At 43.3% G+C, this 17,155-nt stretch overlaps 1 protein-coding gene across 1 annotated transcript in view; it reads right to left on the reverse strand.

The window, feature by feature from the left end:
* DMRT1 (doublesex and mab-3 related transcription factor 1) overlaps nt 1-17,155 on the reverse strand; it is a 60,274-nt gene that overhangs the window by 23,271 nt on the left and 19,848 nt on the right. Inside the window, exons 3-4 of the mRNA XM_064501516.1 lie at nt 12,868-13,151; nt 2,714-2,876 (exon numbers count right to left, since the gene is read on the reverse strand). Of these exons, the coding sequence (XP_064357586.1) occupies nt 2,714-2,876; nt 12,868-13,151 (447 nt within the window). The remainder of the gene's footprint in view (nt 1-2,713; nt 2,877-12,867; nt 13,152-17,155) is intronic.

Raw genomic sequence — 17,155 nt, forward strand, 5'->3', positions numbered from 1 at the left:
TGTGAGTGTGTATCCTTAGAAAGAAAACAAGTCTCTGAGTATGGTATCACTTCAACCACAGAAAAGGAATAATGACTGGAGTATGACTTGCTAATTTAAAGGTGCACTGAAGCTGCCTTTAAAAAGTAGCAATCACTAACCCTGTGGGAACATGCCAGAGTCTTTGTTCCATATAAAGTAGTCATGTACAGAAAGTTTAGTCCAACAATCAATGGTGAAATGTGTAAGAATACATCTTTTGTATGAGAGAACACTTGCAGTCAATACTTTGGGGGAATGGACCCATGTCACGTATTACACAGGATCCACTGTTCACAGCCTGCTGGCTGACTCAGCATCCACACAAATGATAATAAAGAGGCAAAAAACTCCAAATCCTCTGAAGACTAGGAAAAGCATTAAAAGAAAAAACATCACGGGAGTGTAAATCATGGACTAACAGCTTGAGAATATTACTTTGTTTCTAGATGGAAAAGTAAAAGCAGTCATATCCTCCCAGAGCAGGCATAAGGAGAAAGAAGATGCTTCTAAGAAACACAAAACAGGAAGGGTCTTGCTCGCCTGTTCAAGTTTCTCACAAAAATATCAGTGCCTCTTTCACCCACTAACTCCCTGCTATGGAAAAACACTTCTTCAGAGTCTGGAAAACGCTGTTTGATCTCAGTAAATTACATCTCACTGCTTGTCGGTTTCTGATTGATGGTGTAACTTAGGGAACAATATCTGTGTGTGGAATACTGTCTGGAGAAGCAGTCAAGGATTATTGAAAATACAGTATTTATGCAGTTTAAAAATCAGTGGCACATTACACACAACTTTTTTCCAGAGTGATGAAAAATTACTAAAGTGCATTTGGGAACAAAGGGTATAAGGTCTTTTGTCTATTTGTAAGAACACTCAACTGGTAAGACTTCTTAGTGAGTTAGTAGTGATGGATGCAAGAAAAAGTGTCAACTGCAGCTGAGCATAAAGCCAGCTGCTTCTTTGACCAATGAGCAGAAAGCAAGACGTCACTGTTCAGTGGTAGTCAGAGAAGAGGAAGAAAATAAAACCGAAGAAAAGAGAAGGAAAATGAACCAAGGATCACTGATTTCTCTAAGCCATTTAGAACTACTGAAAAAGGAGAAAAAGTCTAAGGTTTTCTCACACCTTGTGTTGTTTCTTCATCTATCTCATACGTCGTAGTTGGAAGACTTTCAGAAAACAGCCACTTTCAAAACAACAGTCCACCTCTTTAGTATAAATCATTCTAGAGCTATTGAACTCAAGGGCTCAACACTGATTTATACCAGCTGCAGATCTTGTATGTATCGCACCTTCCAAAATTTCATTTGAGTCCTTAAGGTTCTGCCATGACACAAGCACAACCATATTTTCAACACCAAACAAATGTAACAGACACTAGAACATCAGCAGCAAAAAGGACATGGCTGAAAATAATTATGGAACCTATGCCATACACTTCCTTTAATCAGGTATAAAAAAGGCTCAGCATGTGCATGTCACCATGGAAGATTCATTTCAATGTGTAAGTGCATCAGAGAAGCAAATGAGGCAGGATATTGTTGTCAGTGGTGTCACTGCACAAAAAAGAACCAGCACAAAAAATCTGTCAGGTGTAAAATAAACAAAAGGAAATACTTCCCACACACTGTACAGCACTGTACAGAATTAAACTGCTGAATTCATTGCTACAAAGAGACCAAAAGCATAAAGGGGCTTATGGAAAGACTATATATCAATTCAGGGCATTCAGGTCTGCTGCTAGTAAGTGAAAATGATAGTTGAGAAGTAGTCACCAACTCAGGATACCTACTGAATGCTGTAGGATTATAGGAATTTTGGAAGCATAAAGTAGGATCACTCTACGCTTTCTCTGTTTCTTTTCTTCTTTCTCTACGCATCCACTCCTGGCCCCTTCCAGAGACGGTGAAGCAGCTAAATGGACTTCAATCTGCTCCAACAAGGCCGTTTTAACATCCATAAAGCCCAGAATGGGAGCAAGAGAACCAGGAAACAAGATAAAAAAATTGTCAAATCCACAGTGTCGACACACATAAATCTTTCCTAAAAATTACTGCAGATTAACAGTAATCTTAGTAGAGCCAAAAAGACTGGATGTCAGAAGATGAATTTATCTGGAGTAGTTCTAAATGAAGCAATATGAGTTTGACAGCAAAGAAGGAAGCAAGTCTGTGAAGGGCTTCACTACATGGTTGGGATACAGAAATTGTTTCCATATGTGGTTTGGGCAAAACAGGGCAGCAAAGGCTCAGTGGGAGACTTGTGGATCCTGAGGGGAAAAAATTATGAACAGCGGTTCTGAGAAGAAAAGGGAGGAAAGATGAGTCTTCGATTCGAGCACATGTTCCTTGGAGATAGCTTCGTTCAGTGCTTATCAAAAGATTACCTCAGATGACTCTTCCAATAGTTTACAGAAAATACACACAAGAGCAGAAAGGTATCAACTAACTACCCTCCTAAACTAACGCACTTCTAAAACATGAACTTGTACTATTGTACTACAAGCCTACAACATAGTACTACAATATTACTGTACTGCAAGCCCTTCAGAAATCAAACACCTTCTGTAAACTCTTCAACACCTACTTTCTGCATTAGTGACGTTCTTCTCATCAGCGAACCACACCTTTTTGATGCCTGTTCAAAGTCAAAAAGGTAGCAGAAACCCAGTGGGTTATTGTGCACTTACCTCTTGCTTTCAGTTCTGAGTAAGAGGGGATGTCCTCAGAGGTCAAGATCTGTGGGACACATGCAGGTGTGCCAACACCCTGGCCCAGGTAAGAAGCGGGTGGGTAGTAGGAGTGCATCCGGTACTGGGAGCTCATGGCGTGGTGGTTCTCCATGCCCTTCACCTATCAGAGAGAGAATCAGAACAGCAGCATATGAAAGCTGAGCCCTAGCACTGCTTTTGCACCCTCTTATCCCACAAGTACAAATCTTTGAAGGAGATCATGGGGGATGGAAGAGGAGGTGGTTGGAAGAGAAGTAAAATCCTGAGGTATTTTGCTTTGCTTTGATTTGACCCCCACCTACATCCAACTGACCAGCTTCAGAGGAGGTGAAGTGTCCATCCAGTCTGTAAAGCCCCAAAGAAACTAACAAGTCCAAGACCAGTGGTAGTACTTTGCAAGGAACCCACCAGATGGTTTAAGAAGACCTACCTACTAACTTATTCAGGACATAATCAACTGAATTTGAGCATGACACACACACAAAAACATCACTTTCTTAAAATCCAATGAGATGGAATAATTTCCCTATTTTATATGGAGAAACCAAGTTGTGGACAGATTACACAGCAATTTTGTAGTGGAGCCATAACTGGAAACAATTCACCAAGTCAGCTGCGTCAACTCTGTGTCTGACAACTTATCAAACAACCTCTTCTCTCTCCTAAAGCACATCAAGTTAGGAGCGATGTTAGCTGCACCTGGTACCAACCTGGAATCAGAAGTGAAAGTTTATCCTGTACCAACACCCTGAAGTGATCCAAACTGATCTCCCTGGAAAGGCAGCAATGCCTTTTTTATTTTGTTCTTATAAAAGAATTAGCGTCTTTTGTTCCAAAGCTCTACAATGTGACATGAACATAATGCTCCAAAAGAAAGTTGCCCAACTCTTCAGAAGATCATGACCTCCAACAGGAAAGGTAATACTGTCTGGTCTCCCTAAGGTAGGGAATTATCATAAGACAGAAATGTTCTGGGCAGAGGAAAAAAGTTTTATAGTTTTATACCAGAAATAAAGATAAAAGTGTGGCTAGTAACGCATGCAAAGCTATGACATGAGAAATTCTCTTTGCAAGACAAAGTGCTGGAGAGCCTTTTCAGCCCATGTCTCATTTCAGCTAAATAAGACTTTTGCCTGTTCTACCCTGTACCTTCAGGTCCCACCCAGCTGTGCTTCACATCTGGCTCAATGCTCCACAGCACTTCGCAGGCTGAAAAATACAGATCTAAAGAGCAGTGGATGCAGAGGCAGTGAATCTGCTGTCCAAGGTGGCTGCTTTATTCCAGCAGATTTCCAGAATCTGGTCTTGGGTCTCCAATGGAGTGAGCTACCAGAATGCTTTACCTGGTAATTGTGTACAGTAACTAGTTATTTTCTAGTGTATCCCTTATTGCTTCAGTACTCAATATTACTTTTAACACTGCCAGACCAGAAATAATGTGGTCTGGGTCACATAAATGCTTTCTGGCATTCTCTAAGACAAAAGGCAACATCTTACTTTCTGTTTGGAGTTAAGTTTGGAGTGAGATTAAATTCCAAGAGAGATCAAGTGCCGTTTAAAGGAATTTCTAAAAACAAGGTACATCTCTGTCTATTTTGTGACAGCAACACAGTCATCCTGAGGGACAAGCAGGGCATGCTTACAGCCTGTGAAAGTAAGACTTTCTCTATTATAAAGTAAAAAAATACTTACATGCTGATTTTTTTTTACTGCCTGCATCCTATGCATGGACAAACAAAAAATGAACCTTAAACCAAACAAGGTTTCGTCCACGGTAGACAGTAAAGCAATCTTACACAAATTACAGGCCTCAAGTCTTTTTATGTGGCATCCTGAGAAAGCCTGAAGTCAGAACAGTTGACTCGACCTCTGCTGCTCTGGAAAAAGGCAGTCTCCTCTTGGCCACAGAGGTCTATGCTTTCGCATGCACCTCATCAACAATACACAGGTTCCTTCTGCCTTAAAAGTACAAGCTGGCGATATAAACTGCAGAAAAGCTCAGTTCAAAGGTCATTTTGAATCCGTACGCCCACAAAGCTGGACGGCTCTGGACGTATTGAAAGAGAAGTTACCCTACTCCTCTCTGCCCATCTTTCCGAACCACACTGCCGACCTCTCCTTCGTGGGGCAGGACTAGGGGCAGCATCCGCTGTTCTCAGATCTCCCCTTCTCCCATGTGCATCCGTGCGTACATACCACCAAAAAGCATCACCTGCTGGAGACAGTGTTATTTTGGCTGTAACAAAATGGAGGGATTGCTCCCTGGCACTGAAACGATGATGTTCTTGTTTCCTCTCTCTGTGGAATGTATGCAGGGACCTGTTTCCTTTCAAACCTTTTTTTAGTCTTTTTTTTTTTCCATTTCTTAAGAAAACAACTCACCTAAAATCCCTGGATTCAATGAATTATTACTACTATTATTATTAGTGTGTGGTAGCTGGCTAGCAAGAGACATGTTTTATAATCTTATTACCCACACCAAGTCTATGAACCACAGTTCGACCGACAGCTGGAGGCTTGGCTCTGCAAAGAATATGCTGTGTATTAACCACTGAAGAAAATCTAAAAGCTTTTGGTTTTGTTTTATTAAACTGTTTAGAATATACACCACAGTAAATCTGAACCATAAGGTTTCCTTTTTATAGTGCTTAGCAATCCTATTTTACAGTAACAATAAAAAAACAACCAGTCATAAAAATTCTTGACCTTAGCGCTGCATTAAAAAGGGGGCTTAGGAGATCATTACCCAGTGAGAAGGGGCCTTTGCTCCGCATTAACTCCTCCAGCTCTGGAGAGTCCTTGCGGGTTTTGGGGTGTTTCAGCCAGAAAGGGAGTCAAAAAAAATCGTGGGAAGCCCTGGGATATCCAGATTATTGCTAATTCAGGGCAGTCCAGCCTTCCAAACCCCGGAGCCAGGTGCCAGGTTTGGGATCTCTCCAGGGGCCCCATCACAGAGGAGCTTCAGGTCGTGCACAGACCACAGTAGGAGATGCCTGGTGTCGCCTTCCAGCCCCACGGTGAGCCCAAAACAGACAACGGCTGGAGGGGTCCCACAAGCTGCTCTGGTTTGTACCCCTGCAGGCTGTGTGGCATAAAAACAAGGCGTGTTTTAGTTGGGAAATGCTGTGGAAGGCAAGGGCACAAAACAAATGCCGTGTGCTCTGCCTGGAAAGCAGACCCCTCTCTTTCTGTAGACAGCACTTCAATTTCACCCCAGCCTCGCTCTCCCGCTGCCTCCTCTCCTTTCACATGCCTCTTGCAAGCCTTTTGGCAGGAGGACTACGTCCCACTGTGGCTGCATGCAGTGCTTGGCCAGCAGAGCCTTGCCCCAAGACACTACTAATGCACTTTTATCTAGGCCATGTAGTTTAGGAGTTTTCTCTTTATCTGCAGGATTGTAACAAATTGCTCTGCAGTGCAAAAGGGGGACAGCCCTCTCCCTGACAGCCCTAAGCATATACTTGCTCTCTGCAGAGCACACCTGAGTTTCTCCGTTACTCCAGCGCATCCCCTTCCAGCCACATCACCCGTGCCCTGGCCCACCCACAGGATGAACGCAACTCCAGTCCAAAGGCTTCCAAGCCACAGATTCACCAAGTACCTCACTGATTTCACGGCAGCGCACAGACCATTTGAGAAGCAGATTTGGCCTATTCAACATTTACAAGTTCCCCTAAATTGCACAACACAGTGAGCGCTCAGTATCTTTTTAAAGGATGCACTGCAAGCAGCAGCTTACAACCCATGAACAAATTACATACGATCTGATAAAAAAAGTGACACACACACGGGGAATTCTTTCCCTGTTCATTTGCAAAGCCAGTACAGGCAACCAACAGGCAGCTACGGTTTTTCTGCATATATGCGAGCTGGAAACTGTATTTGCCAGTTGCTGAACGTAACAGCCAGTGCAGCTCTGCAGCGGTGTCCAACAGTGACAGAATATGTAAGAAAAGCCAGAGGAGCATGAAGAAACTGCTCTTGCATCGGTTCAGACCATTTCAGGGAGATCTGCAAAGAGGACTTCTCAAGACCTGGCGGAAGGGCAAGGTAAAGCCCAGCTCTTCCCTCCAAGCAGCTGGCAGCATCTGCATACCCTCTGCATGTCTCCTCTGCGGAGGAAGAGCTGAGCAGAGACCATGGGAAGACCAGAGACGGCAAAGGGATGGGGCAGGCACAGCTGCTGGCTCCTCTCTCCTTCCAGCCTTGGAGACTACAAAGCAGTTCTGCTCCTCTGCAGTAATTACTGAAACACCACAGAAACTCTGCTCAAGTTTTAACATAAACTCCTCGTTCTGCCTTAAAAATCTTAGGGTGCACAAAATTGTTTTTCTCATTTATTTGTAGAAGTTCTTTGACAACAACAGAATTCGCAGGTCAATTTTTGGCGTGATGTGAGAAAAAGGCTGCTGGGCACTGGCATGAAAATCCAGAAAACAGGGATTTCTGCTCCATCACCTGCTGGCTGCGTGACCTTGGGCAAGCTATTTAAAAATTCTGTGCCTCAGCTTCCCAAGCTGTAAACTAGGGTTGCTACAACTCTCTCATCTTGCAATGCTACTGCCAGCAAGCTGACCCCTCACAACTACCACCGCGCTTGTACTGCTCAAGGTGGTTTTGTTTCATTCCTAAAACCGAATAAGCAGATTTTACAGCATGAGGAAAAAGAGACTATGACACCTTGCCTTGACTTACTTTGACTCTAGCATAGAAAATACAAGAGACATTTATATCTGTCCCTCCTTGATAGACAAACTTAATTAACCTTTGCTATTCTGTTCCAACCTATTCTTTTAGACAAAGGCAGTGACCCATAAACAATATGTTACCATCAGAATCTCAACTGCTGTGACATCAAGAGATATAGCCCTATCAGCAGTATCGGAAAATAAACCGCTTAGATTAGCTCCTCTAAGAAATATGGATTACATTCATGTCACACATGAGCTGTCAGAAACATTAGGATACTTTTAGCATAAATCTGTAGTGTGAAGGGTATGTTATGAATACAGTATATAATGTACTGCTTACACAGAAAATTCGGATTGTGTCGGCGGACTTGCACAACGTGTATGTATTTGCACACACACAAATATATATGTATGTATTTACACATTTAATATCCATTTCTGGAGATTCAGAGCATGTATTTTTGTAAGGGGGCCAGGCTTACTGAAGGAAAAACTGTACCAGAGACCTGAAACAAATTGTGGAACTTGAAAAGAGCAACCTATTTTACTAGCAAGCAGCTACTCTTAGAGGTAAAACTGCCAGTTGCCCTGTCACAAGAATACTTTTTCAGACTTCAGTAAAAGAGAGTTTTAAATGCCTGCTGCATCTTAGAAATCCATAAAAACCAGCTTTCCAATGTAGCGACACTAATTATTTCACTTCTAAATGAAAAGAATAACTCCCACATTAGAAAATGAGTTAAAATTTCTCAGTCTGCCTCTCACCAATGCTTATTTCAGGTTTTCACTCTAAACCACTTTAAGGAAGGAATAAAAAAAGAGACTTCTGGCAGTGAAAATGCTGATTTGAAAGCTGCATTTAAAAGAAAAAAGAAAAAAAAAGAGGAAAAAAAAAGGAACCCCAGTGTGAAACAGAAACTGCATGAAATTCTGAAATCTGCCCAAAACTTCCAGGCCAACCTTAACCTCAGCCCAAAGCAGGTAACTCCCTGGAGTTACCACAGTAACAAAGAAAACTCGGCCACTCGTCCCCTGACGTGGGGGCACGTTTTGCACTGTGCCACGTTTGTTACCAGCCTGGCTGTGGGAACCAGAGGAGCTTTAACACTTGTTGGGGAGGATGTCGATTCACGAGGAGTCACTACTACCCTTACGCTGTGGGTCACACGCCAGCAGTTTTAATTGCCACCTTAGAGAACTTAAAACCCATCAGATTTGGACTTTGGCATCCAGGTTCTATTTTTGCTGCTGTGAAAAAAGACTGAAGTCACCTCAGCGTTTCTCAGTTACTCCCAGTGAAATGGTAACAGGGAGACTGGTTCCAGATGCACCAACCTTCACTGCGTATTAACATGCTCTGACTCGAGGTAGCAATGTTGGACTTCTGTAACTGTTAATTGGACTGAATGCACATAAATTCCTGCTGTAATGCACAATTACTAGAGCTTCAAGGGAGGGTATAGTTCCTCATGGAAGAACTGGAATGAAGGGAGATGTATAATAACCAGCGCATCTGTTACATTTCCTCTCAGACCTAGACTTGTATTTTTTTATTTATTAAGATGCATCACCGAACATACCTGATTACCAGCCTTAAAGCTAGCAAAAGCAGCAGAATGCAAGTGACTGAGAGGGCCTCAACCAAAACTACTATCTTCATTACGCTTATCACATCATGATAGATACAACTTCTGGGATAATTATAAACAAACAAACGAACAAAACCTCCAGACAAATATCTCAAAAATTCCCAGCTTCATTAATACACTCAAGTACAGAAGCCTCTGCAAAGAACAAAGACTAATGAAATCTGACATTAATCTACATTAAAGATTCAGTGATTCAGTTTATTTGCCAAGGCTCAATGATGCATTAATCCTCATCCCCTCCCACACACACTCACATGTTTCCTCCCCAGCTTTTCTCCCTTGCTCCCTAAATTCTGAAACGGCAGACAGCTGGGCTGCCCAAGGCCTCGTCTGCATCCAAAAGTTATCTTACTTGAGGTATGCAATTCTCCTTGTGTGGTTACAGTTATCCCAGGACAAGTGAGCCTCTACCAACAGAGCCTGGGAAAGGCAGGTGTCCTGTGTACGCTTACTGCTTAAATTAGGTTAGCTTTCAGTGAACAAACAGCTAGCTTATACCAACAAAGAAACTCTCCCGCAGACTCACAATCAGAGCTTAGCAACCTGGCACTGCACAGCTGTCATCTTGGTAAAGAAGGAAAAAAAGTCCAAACCTGAATCAAAACAGTTATGGTGCTACCAAGCACGTGGGCAGACTCACTAGCACTGGCAGACTGGTTAAGCGAGTACATGCATGTATAGAAGGCAACCGACCTAACCAATGCAAGTGGTCCAGCAAAAATCCCTGTGTAGATACGGAGACATGTCTTCCCCTGAGAGAATCTGCCAGCACAGAAGGTGTAAGTAAGGACTAAGAGAAGAGTGAAGACTCCTCTTTGTGGATCATGCTTTGAAACTCTCCAGTAACTCCTCACTGTACTTGACAGTAACACACATCCATTTTTCTCCATCTGACACCGGATTTCTGTGGTCTCCCTTTGCTGGGACCCTTCCACGCACAGAATCAATGTTCAACCTATGCAGCACCTGAGAGCTCATTCCTCTTACAGCAAACCCACTTCAATGCTATACAGTGTTTTACTGTCTAAGTGTCACTGCACCTAATGCCATAAAGTATTATCTAGTCTACCTCTCTCTATAAAACTTTTTACGATTATTTGTGCAATGCTATGCTATTATAACAGTATGCAAATCACATTAAGTCATAACTCTTCCAACAAAAACAGTCCTTCTTGCAGATCAGTCTCTGAGAAAAAGCTCGTAAGTTACAGGACAACACTTTACCTGTTGAACTACACTGTGCTACTGAAAAAGAGACCTGAGTTTTGGTTTTAGGCCATTCAGAAGTTGGGAAATTGCCACTTCTGCAGGCAGAAAGTCTCTAGTCCCTCTGCAGAGACTTATCACCAGAACAGCTCTGAGAGATCCCAGAAGGTTTGGTTTGGAGAAATTCCAATCTTTAGTTGAGATAAATCAATAAATTCACATGGACATGCATAAGGGGAGTAAACACTCAGTGCTTTGAGCTTGCTGGTAGAAACAAAACAATACTTTCTGGATAATAATACCTTATTTTTCTTAGTAACCTCTTTGGTATCCCACTAATGTCAGTGGTACTTAAATAGAAGTTAAGAGTTACAGATTCTGCAGGACCCCAGGAGAAAAATGCATGGAAGACATGACTATATTTTTTTAATAGGTGTCCACAATAGAAAGTATAGCCCTATATATAAAACATCTGGGACACTGTAAGTCAGACTGTAAGTTCATGTCTCAAAAGTTCCATAAATAACAGACAACTTCTCCAAAACACACTCAACCCCAGTACCCCTTACACAAATATTCTAGGTTCAAGTTTATAGTATATGACAACGACTGAGAGAAAACTATCTTCATTTCCAAGTTTAACACATCTTAGTTTATCCTCATGTATCTCCCCCTCAGAACACTATTTACTATCTAGGATGTCAATACAGCTATTTTACTTTCTTTTTTCTCAAGAAAAGTGAAACTGCAGAAGTCTCTACTGGTTGAAGAAACTGTGAAGCAGGGGAGAAACAGCCGAGAAGAACATCATCTCTAGGTCGTAAATGTTGCTATCCTTCCTTTGTATTGTGACAGTGACTCCAAGCATCAGCTCTCCTGTAGGCTCTTACACACTAGGTCCTGCAAAAACTTTACAAAAATGTAACACTCCATCTGAAACACTCTGTTGTGATGTGTCCAGTTAACCCAATCAACTAGAATTAAAACTAAGGAGGCACTAGCACTTCACCTCATTACCACAAGCAAAATCCTATTCTCAGCTTGCCTAGACTAATTTTCCCCCTGATTTGGCAACTACAGAGGCTGCTACCAATGAATCTGACTGAAATGGTGTATCTGCATATATGTGAAGGTAAGTACAGTGAAACCTTTCAACACATTGAGAGAAGAAAGCTCTTGTGGTTTTGGGCTCAGGCAGTGGAAGGGAGGGAGACAGTGCTTTTCCCTGTAGAACTGTACTCATTCTGGAAAATAGACTTAGTGCTGAAGAGACCACTAAGTACAGCCCCCTGATGATCTTAAAATTAGTGGCCATGTTAGCTGTTGCCCTAACCTGCATTTCAGAAGGGCCTTTCCATGAGGAGAAGCATCTAATGCTAGGAAAGCCTCACTCAAGGTTATGTGGACTGGTAGAGGAATTGCAATCACCCTGCTCTTAGTTCAGGCTCCTCAGTGTCAGAAGTTAACATACCCTTTCAACGCTGCTCCCTGGGCCAGACAAAATCAGAGCAATTCTCTGTCAGCAAAGAGGAATACCCATCTATCCCCTTCAGAGAGGAAGTTTTGGTGGATATCTAATCTTTCTTTGTTGAGTCGCTTCACAACGGAGCCTTTGCAGAAGGGGACCATCTTCCCTTGATGCTCTGCAGAAGAGGTCTGCCCTCTCATGTCTTCAAACAGGGACACAGGCATACACAGCCCCAGAAGGTACAACTCCATCAAAGCCTATTTCAGACAGAAAGGCACAACTGCAGCCCAAGGCCAAACAGAGCACCGAGGGTCACTGGAATGACTTGACTTGTTTTGTCAAGAAATGGCCTATCTTGGCAGATTTACTCTTTTCACTAGTCTCCTCTTGGTAAAAAGCAGGAGGCTATGATTATCAAGTCCTACAGTGAGAGAGCTGGGTTGGATTTATACTGTAACTAACAAGGTACACGGAGCTGTAACAAACAAAAAAAAAAAGCACTCATGCTGACCTAACATGCGCAGTCTGTAACCTGAGCCATCCCAGTTGAAACCCCAAGCCCTCAAGTTGACGCTGTCAGAATATACCATTAGCGACACTGTGTCACATTCAAATGACTGCTGCTAACAAACTGCAGAGCAACATGATCTCATGGGCCTGACAAGCAGGGCCACTTCAGGACTGACACTGCTTTGGACGTGAAAAATGGAAGAGAAACAAAAAACGTCCCTCTCAGAAGTGACACCTGAAGCTCCCAGGATGCTATCTTGGGTAGCTCAGGTAGACTTTTGTCTAGAAAACAGCCTATAATCTACCATGATGTAAACTGAAAGATAAAATCAAGTGGGCGTCTTTCATTAGTGTTTGTGACAGCCTACCTACATCAGTATCATTGCTTTCATTGTACTGCATCATACGGTAACCACCTATTTTGGCTCTTACCTAACTTTCCTAATATGCCCTAATTCCACACCTGGAATCCGGTTCTGTTTCTGGCTTTGCCAAGAAGCCAGCATACATGAAATCAGAATCAGCCCTAAAAAAATTAAGATTATTGTCCACTTCACTGTCACGCATAACACCTGTGCAACATCATACCTGCCATTGTTTTCCTGACTGGCTTGACATGTATGTTGCTGGGAGACTTCGAAGGCTGTTTTTCACAGGGGACCCTACAAGCGTACCCCCCATCTCACTTGAGGAAGGTTCACTGGCCACTGCCATTTGGTACTGGGAGTAGTTGTACAGGTTGTTATAGTAAGGATACAGGGATGGCTGGTAAAAACTGCTGTAGTAGGTGGAGTCCACAACCAAATCAGACGTGCTCTCCAAGTGCCCTCTGCTGGGGATGGAAGGGATGTCCTGAACGAGCATCCGTCCCTCTGGAAAAGAAAAACACAAGTGATTATGAAGCAGGAGGCTCCACAAAGAGCATTCCTGTCACCTTTCGGCAAGCTACTTCTCCTCCTGGAGGGTGGAGAGAGGATAATAAATAGGAAGAGATGGGAGCTGAAATGGAAATGCAGCTGGCTGTTTGCTGGCAACTCAAGTGGACTGATGTTCATTCAGAGCCTGAGAAACACCACCTCCACACATGCACTGTAGAGTACACAAGGGGAGAAAAACCAACCGAAGGTTAAGACAATGTGCTGAGCTCTCATCCTGCATATGCTGGTCTGATGATGATTTACACTAGCCGGTCTGATGATGCAGCCTGCTATTATTTTTAAATTAATTATACCTGCGTGTAAAGTCTCTTAATCCCTTGGAAGCAGAAAGGCTCTAACCACAGGATGACATTGTTGACTTACCCCTTTACGCCTAACATTCTAAACATGTCTTTAGAACAGGCAAACAACCGCAAAGCCAAGAAAAAGTGCAGGACAGAAAGCAAAGCATTATCAGCCAAGGTGCTTCAGCAAACCAAATGTTAACTTTCTGCACACGGGCCCTCAGTCCTTGCCCAGCCTCCACACCCAAGTATTTTTCCCTAGTCCAGTGTCAACTGGTGCCTTGTGATATTTCCAAGGATGACAGTGGAAGGTGCTTGCTGGTATTCTTCATGCCCAAGCTCTCTCTGATACACTGCATCACTTATTTGGCCAAGCCACATACTGGGCTGTAAACTAAGAATACAGCAAACACCACTACAGCCCTAGAAAGCCTAACCACACAGTGAATATACATGTACAAATTAAACAAGGGAGAGACTGTAAACCGCACCATCCATGTAGCTCTGGTTCTAGCCCCTGTCAGTCTAATCTTGCCCTATATCAACCTTCATGGTTGCTGCAGCATAATGATTCCTTCTGCAAGAAGCCGCTGCTTTTTCAACACGACCTTGTCTACTACACCATGGAGGGGCAAAGGATGTGGCTTAAAGCATACTCATGAGCTCTCAACGGTTATCAGCATGGAGATGAAGCAGCATGGACAATAGGCACACATCAAATAATATCCCTAAGGGAGATGTCAGGCAGATGCTGCTTGGATGGTTTTGTTCCTATCTCTTGGTATCTCTGCACCTTGGCTACCTACCTGTAAAATTAGATGGTGGCAATTGCCAGCCTCTCACAGTCCTGGTAACACTTTCCACTGTAACATGTATCAGCTGCATGCTAAATCCAATGATCAGTTTTAACAAATATCGACATTTTCAACCCAACCATATTTCACTTCTTTAGTTCTAATGAAAGCTCTTTGCAATCAAAGATGTTACCATTCCAGATCACTACATTATACAGTGCCACTGCTCAGCTCTCAACATTCTGTTGACATCAATGAACTTTACACACTTATAAGCAAAACAGCATTCTATGTCTCCTGATTCTGATTTTGCTGTCCCTCAGCCCTAATTGAGCATGAAACTAGCCATTTGGCTACTTTCATTCTGAGTACCTCTCAAACTTGCACACAAAACAGAGTATGCAATGCCATGAAAGACCCTTCATAAACAGGACTGCATATTCATACCAAATTTTAATATTGCTATTATTCTGCTTCTGGTCAGGCCTGTCTTCAAACCCATCTTGTCTGTGTCTTTGCTTAAATCAGAACATAGACCACTGGCACTGAAAAACCAACTATTCTGATAAATTACAGCATGAGTCTGAGCCTGCTCTCCTCAGAACTTAGTTCCTGAATAATACTGCAGCCCAATTGCTCTGCTTTTCATGCTGTAAATTGAAAGCCAAAAGCAAAGTCCTACAATACCTTCCCTGATGGAACACAGATTTCACATGAGACAGAGATATGCAAGGCAGCCTTGGCTGCAGAACCTATGGAAGCACTATGCTATTCTGCACAGATGTGCAACCTCTTCTGAAGTACCTGCAGCATCGTCCCACCTGCAGCATGTCATAAGAAGGGATAATGCTTTCCATTAAGAATACTAGCACTAGAGCTAAAAACAAAATGGGGGCTTTTTACACCCACACAGGAAAGGAGAGCCCATCCTGAGATGTCAGGAACTAGAAGGAAAGAGGGGAGAAAGTAGCAGATTACTGAAATTTTTGGAAAGATAGGATACATCTTATTTTCTAATGTGTGACAAGATGGGCTAGGTTAGAACAGTGACCTGCCCACACTCACACTCCAAATCATAAAAGCATCCTTAATGTCACTGATTTTCAGATGACTGGCCATGCTACAGCTCCTTCCTGAAAAAAGTGCAGTGGTTACAGTCTTCTGCTGCATTAGGTAGGAGAAAAAATAAGCTTCTTCTCTACTTCTACCTCCTATGTTTGGTTGGGGCTACCATCACTAGCCACCAAATGCATTTTTCCTTTATCTCGCTGTACAACAGCCCACAGTGGTTTAGTGCTTGGGACTGCTATGAATCCATTTGAACAACCCTCTGCATTTCTTCTGCTGTCTCCCTGCTCACTAATGACCGGACCCTGTGAGCTATAAGCTGCTCTCTTAAGACTCCACAGAGTGTCTACAGCTGTTCACCTGCTCATTCGCCCACCCGTGCACCCACATCCATAAATCCCCAGCCATCAGCAGCCCGGGGTATTTTTCTTTTATAAACATGGAATTATGGAATCCACAGTTCTCATAACAGCTCTGACACACGTCCACTGAGCTACAGCTACACCACAGGAAAATGCTCCCAGCAACATGCTGGAAAAAGCAGGAGACCTGGGAATGTGTAAAGTTCAAGCGAAGGGACACACCCAGCCCTGCAGAGAATGAGGACTTCTGTTATGGAGCTGGAAGTCAACAGAAGAGTTAATTCTCCCAGTCTTTGGCCACATAATGCTCCTGAAGATGGAGGGACTGCCAACATCTGGCAAAGAGCAGTGGAAAGCTGCCATATGCTGCAACTCACTCTTCCCCCTGAATTTAGGAGATGAGCTTTACTTTGATGTCATGCTTTGTGACTGGTCTCTGCCTTTTTCTGCAGCATCTGGATGAGATTCGGTGCTTCATCTGTGTAAAGGGAGCCATCTCACACAGGACATCATTTTATGCCATCCAGATTCTTGGCAGATGCCAGGTCAGGCAAGGTCAAATCACCCCAGGGGTTCCTCTAAACTCCTCACGGTTTTGAATCAGTCTGAGGGAAGGATGCCTCAGAGCAGAGGCGCTTGGAGAGCTGAGTTCATGCAGTTCTTTAACGACTGATATGCCCAGGGTCAACAGCAGGGGTTGAATCCAGCCTTCCACTTTTACCATATTTAACCTGGTTGAACTTTGTAATCTCCTACTACTAATGCACACATTAAACATATACAGTATGTATACAGCATATACAACTATAAAGGCATTAAAGGGAAAGAATTTATTAGAACGTTACTAGTAAAGAAAGCCCTGCAAGTCTTGACTTTTTTCTCAGCAATACAAGCTCAGAAAGAAAAGCAGGTCAGACCAGTCAGTGCCTTCAAGTCATGGAGTACCTTCAAGGAAGAGCTAAGCACCAACAGCAGCAGAACCACTGGCCAGAGAATCCCAGCTATATCCTGACCCGGGAATAAAACAAGGCACCTGAGACACTGCCTTTAGAAGATTTCTTGTTTATCACACATCCAGCGGTGGGTTTGCCCTGTCTATGCTGGTTCTCTCCAGCTGAAATCTGCTAGCTAGCTGCCAGGCAAGCACACCGTCTCTGGACCGCAATATCCTCAAGCACAGCCACGGACTGCCGAATAACGTGGATCTGTTGAAAGCAACGGCCACGACTAAACCCCTGTGTGGCACGGGGTTTCTTTGGCTGGTCTTAGGCCTGCACTGTAATTCTTGACATGACTCCGACCTACTTGGTGAACCCGCTCACAGACCCCTCCTGCGACTCTTCAACAACCAAGGCGATCTGCTAAAGGGAGGCTGCTAGCTTCTGGCTGTATTTTCTGCCAGCAAGGACAGAATACCAAGGTTAAGAATG

Source organism: Dromaius novaehollandiae, chromosome Z (genome assembly GCF_036370855.1).
Source record: "Dromaius novaehollandiae isolate bDroNov1 chromosome Z, bDroNov1.hap1, whole genome shotgun sequence".
NCBI lineage: Eukaryota > Metazoa > Chordata > Aves > Casuariiformes > Dromaiidae > Dromaius > Dromaius novaehollandiae.